A 4,006-nucleotide genomic window follows, 5' to 3' on the forward strand; every position below is an offset into this window, starting at 1 on the left:
TCTCTTCACCGAAAGGACCGAGATGTTCCGGATGTCATTACGGGTACATTTTTAATTTATAATGTACCATACCTTGCACTGATAGACATAGTCTCTATACACTCATACGTAACTAGTACTATGTCTAAAACTTTAGGGATTCTAGTTGAGAGTACTGATAATAAGGTAACTGTATTGAGTTCTTTGGGGTTGTCTATCCGGGTTAGTAAACTGTTTAGAGACGTACCGTTAGAAGTTTAAAGGACAGTATTTATGGCTGATCCGATGGAGCTTCCGTTTGAGATGTTTGACTTGATTCTAGGGATAGACTGGTTGGTCAAACACCAAGTAAGTCTGGACTGTGCAACCAAGAATGTCATTTTGAGAACCGAGGAGGACGCCGAGGTAGTTATAATTGGGGAACTTCAGGATTTTTTAACTAATGTGATTTTGGCGTTGGTGGTAGAAAAGTTGGTCTGGAAAGGATGTGAGGCATATTTGGCCTATGTAAGTGTTTCTGATTCGAGACATTCTTCTGTAAAGGACATCAGAATTGTCAGGGATTTTTTGAATGTCTTTCTTGAGGAACTACAGGGTTTGCCTCTGAGCCGAGAAGTAAAATTTGGGATTGAACTTCTGTCTAGTACAGCTTCGGTGTCTATCGCCCCCACTGAATGGCACCGAAGGAGGTTACGGAGCTTAAGGCTCAAATTGAAAAATTATTGGATCTTGGTTTCATTCGTCCCAGAATGTCTCCGTGGGGTGCACCTGTGTTATTTGTGAAAAAGAACGATGAGACAATGAAGATGTGTATCGATTATCAACAGTTGAACAAACTGACGATTAAGAATAAATATCCACTTTCGAGGATTGATGATTTATTCGACCAGTTCAGAGGGGCCTTTGTGTTTTCCAAGATTGATCTATGTTCGGGTTATCATCAATTGAGGGTTAAGGAGGCGGATGTGTATATGACGGTATTGAGGACTCAATATAGACATTATGAGTTCCTAGTTATACCCTTTGGTTTGACTAATGCACTAACGGTATTTATGGACTTGATGAGCTGAGTGTTCCAGTCCTATCTAGACCAATTTGTAGTGGTGTTTATCGATGATATATTGGTGTATTCTAAGTCTGAAGACAAGCACGATGAGCATCTAAGTGTGGTGCTACAGATTCTTCGTGAGAAACAACTGTATACGAAGTTTAGCAAGTGTGAGTTCTAGCCCTAAGAAGTAACAGTTTTAGGACATGTAGTTTCTACTGAGGGGATACGAGTCGATTCTCGTAAGATTGAGGCGGTGTTAGATTGGAAACAACTGAAGAATGTGTCTAAGATCCGTAGCTTTCTGGGTTGGCAGGTTACTATTGGTGTTTTGTAGAAGAATTCTCCTTGATCGTTGCTCCATTGACTAAGCTTCTTTGTAAAGGAGTTCTTTTTGTATGGACTGATACGCAGCAAGAGAGTTTTGAGAAGCTCACGACTGTTCTGACTCAGGCTCTTGTTCTGATACAACCGGAGCCTGGAAAGGAGTTCACTGTTTATAGTGATGCATCACACGTTAGGTTGGGTTGTGTGTTGATTCAGGTTGGTAAGGTGGTTGCATACGCGTCTTGTCAGCTTAAGACTCATGAGGCAAATTATCTAACACACGACTTAGAGTTGGCTACGGTAGCTTTCGCACTGAAAATCTGGAGGTATTATCTGTACTGTGAGAAGTGTATTATCTACACTGATCATAAAAGCCTCAAGTATCTTCTCACTCAGAAGGAGTTAAATTTGAGGTAGCATAGATGGGTTAAGCTGCTTAAGGATTATGATTGTACCATTGAGTACCATCCGGGCAAAGCCAACGTGGTGGCCGATGCGTTGAGCTGTAGGGCTATGACTAATTTGAGGGCGGCATTAGCTCGCCTTAGTCTATTTGCTGAGGGTAGCCTATTAGCCGAGCTTTAAGTTAAGCCGTCATGGATCGAGCAGATCAGAGGTAAACAGATGGGGGATAAGTTTTTTGAGTTGCATTTTCGTCAGGTTGAGAATGGTGACACTACTGATTTTGGGATAAACAATGATGGGGTATTTTGTTTTCGCGATCGGATTTGTGTACCAAATGATGAGGATTTAAGACAGTCGATTATGAGGGAAGCGCATAGTAGTCCCTATGCTATGAACCCTTACGGGAACAAGATGTACCGAGATCTCTGAGTGTTATACTAGTGGCTAGGGTTGAAGCATGAGGTTACTGACTTTGTTGCTTGCTGTTTGACTTTTCAGTAGGTTAAGGCTGAGCATCAGTTGCCTTCGGGGTTGCTGTAGCCGGTTAAGATACTGTTATGGAAATGAGATCGAATAACGATGGACATTGTTAGTAGGTTGCCTCTCACACCCATTAAGAAGGATTCTGTCTGGGTCATTGTGGATCGATTGACCAAGTCTGTTCACTTTATCCTGGTTAGGACAGATTTTTCTCTTCATAAATTGGCTAAGCTCTACATATCGAAAATTGTAAGACTGCATGGGGTACCCGTCTCGATCATTTCTGATAGAGATCCTTGCTTCACATCTCGATTCTAGAAAAAGCTACATTATGCTCTGGGTTTAAGGTTGGATTTCAGCACCGCTTTCCATCCTCAGAAAGATGGCTAATCTGAGAGGGTGATTCAGATACTGGAAGATATGTTAAGGAACTGTGTGATTGATTTCCGAGGCAATTGGGAGGAGTACTTGCCATTGGCAGAGTTCGCCTATAATAATAGCTTCCAGTCTAACATTCAGATGGCACCTTACGAGGCACTGTATGGTTGTAAATGTCGCATTCCTTTATGTTGGACTAAGTTGGGTGAGTGACTTGATCTGGGTTTTGAGTTGGTCTCTCAAATTGAAGATAAGGTTTGACTGATTAGGGATCGACTGAAGGTAGCTTATGACAAGAAGAAGTCTTATACTGATCTGAAGAGACGTGAGATCAAGTATTCTGTGGGGGACTTTGTGTTTCTGAAAGTTTCACCATGAAAGAAGGTTCTGAGGTTCGGTCGCAATGGCAAGTTCAGCCCTAGGTTTGTTGGGCTGTATCAAATTCTAAAACGAGTGGGACTAGTTGCTTATTAGTTGGAGCTACCCCGAGAGTTGGACTGCATTCACATTGTGTTCCACATCTCGATGTTGAGGCGCTATTGCTCTGATCCAATGCACATTGTCCCGGTAGAGGAGATTGAGGTTCAGCCAGATCTGACCTTTGAGGAGGAACCGGTTTAGATTCTGGATCATGATGTAAAGGTTTTTGGAAGGAAATCTATCCTCTTAGTGAAGGTGCTGTAGAGGGATCATAGTACTGAAGAGGCCACGTGGGAGCCTGAGGATTCGATGCTCCAGTAGTGTCCTCATCTGTTCTGATCAGGTAAATTTCGATGACGAAATTTTCTTTTAAGGGGTAGAGTTGTAACGCCCCAAAATTTAAATTGTTGTTCTGTTAAATTGTGACACAACTATGTATCTGCTTCAGTGGTTAAGTGTTCTGGGAGTGTCTGAGAAGTCTTAGGTTCAAGCCATGTCTTTAGTAAATTTTTGAATTTTTTCTAAAGTAAGCCTCAACCTTGCTCAATAGGCTTAAGTTTAATTGTTTGTAAGAATATATCAGAATGGGCCAGCTGGTCTGATGGTTAAGTGCTATGTTGGGGTACTAAAGGTCTTGTGTTCGAGTGTGGATAGGAGCTTTATTTTTTGTTACTTGTGCCGTGTGAGAGCTTGAAGGGGGTAAAATATGGTAGTGGTTGAGTGAAATTTGGATTTGGTTGTTAGGGGATAGTGGGAGTTTGCTGGACGATTTTTAGGAGAAAAATAAGGGATTAAAGGTGTTTATCGTATTTTCTATTAGTCCTTTTTTTTCCCAAAATTCTACATGTGTTTCCCTTCCATTCTCCCTGCTGAAATTCTCCTTTCTACTTCACTATTATCATTGTTTCTTTTATTTTTATTTTTTATTCGTTCTTTCTGCAAGCAAGTGTCCGAGAATAATAATTTCCG

The 4,006-nt window shown here is 41.3% G+C and overlaps 1 protein-coding gene across 1 annotated transcript; it reads left to right on the plus strand.

The window, feature by feature from the left end:
• The first annotated feature begins 2,338 nt into the window (after window positions 1-2,338).
• On the plus strand, window positions 2,339-3,238 carry LOC128296605 (uncharacterized). The gene is made up of 4 exons (XM_053032038.1): window positions 2,339-2,488; window positions 2,648-2,778; window positions 2,887-2,983; window positions 3,092-3,238. Exons 1-4 carry the CDS (start codon window positions 2,339-2,341, stop codon window positions 3,236-3,238), a joined length of 525 nt encoding a protein of 174 aa, XP_052887998.1.
• Window positions 3,239-4,006: the final 768 nt, after the last annotated feature.

The sequence above is a fragment of the Gossypium arboreum genome, chromosome 8 (assembly GCF_025698485.1).
Source record: "Gossypium arboreum isolate Shixiya-1 chromosome 8, ASM2569848v2, whole genome shotgun sequence".
Taxonomy (NCBI): Eukaryota; Viridiplantae; Streptophyta; class Magnoliopsida; order Malvales; family Malvaceae; genus Gossypium; species Gossypium arboreum.

Bases quoted from the DNA above. Each gene is read 5' to 3' on its own strand.
- LOC128296605 (XM_053032038.1), top strand. From the start codon at position 2,339: ATGGACATTGTTAGTAGGTTGCCTCTCACACCCATTAAGAAGGATTCT. The intron at 2,779-2,886 runs GTATGGTTGTAA...TTGACTGATTAG, and splicing joins ATGGCACCTTACGAGGCACT to GGATCGACTGAAGGTAGCTT. The intron at 2,984-3,091 runs GTTTCACCATGA...GTTGCTTATTAG, and splicing joins GGGACTTTGTGTTTCTGAAA to TTGGAGCTACCCCGAGAGTT.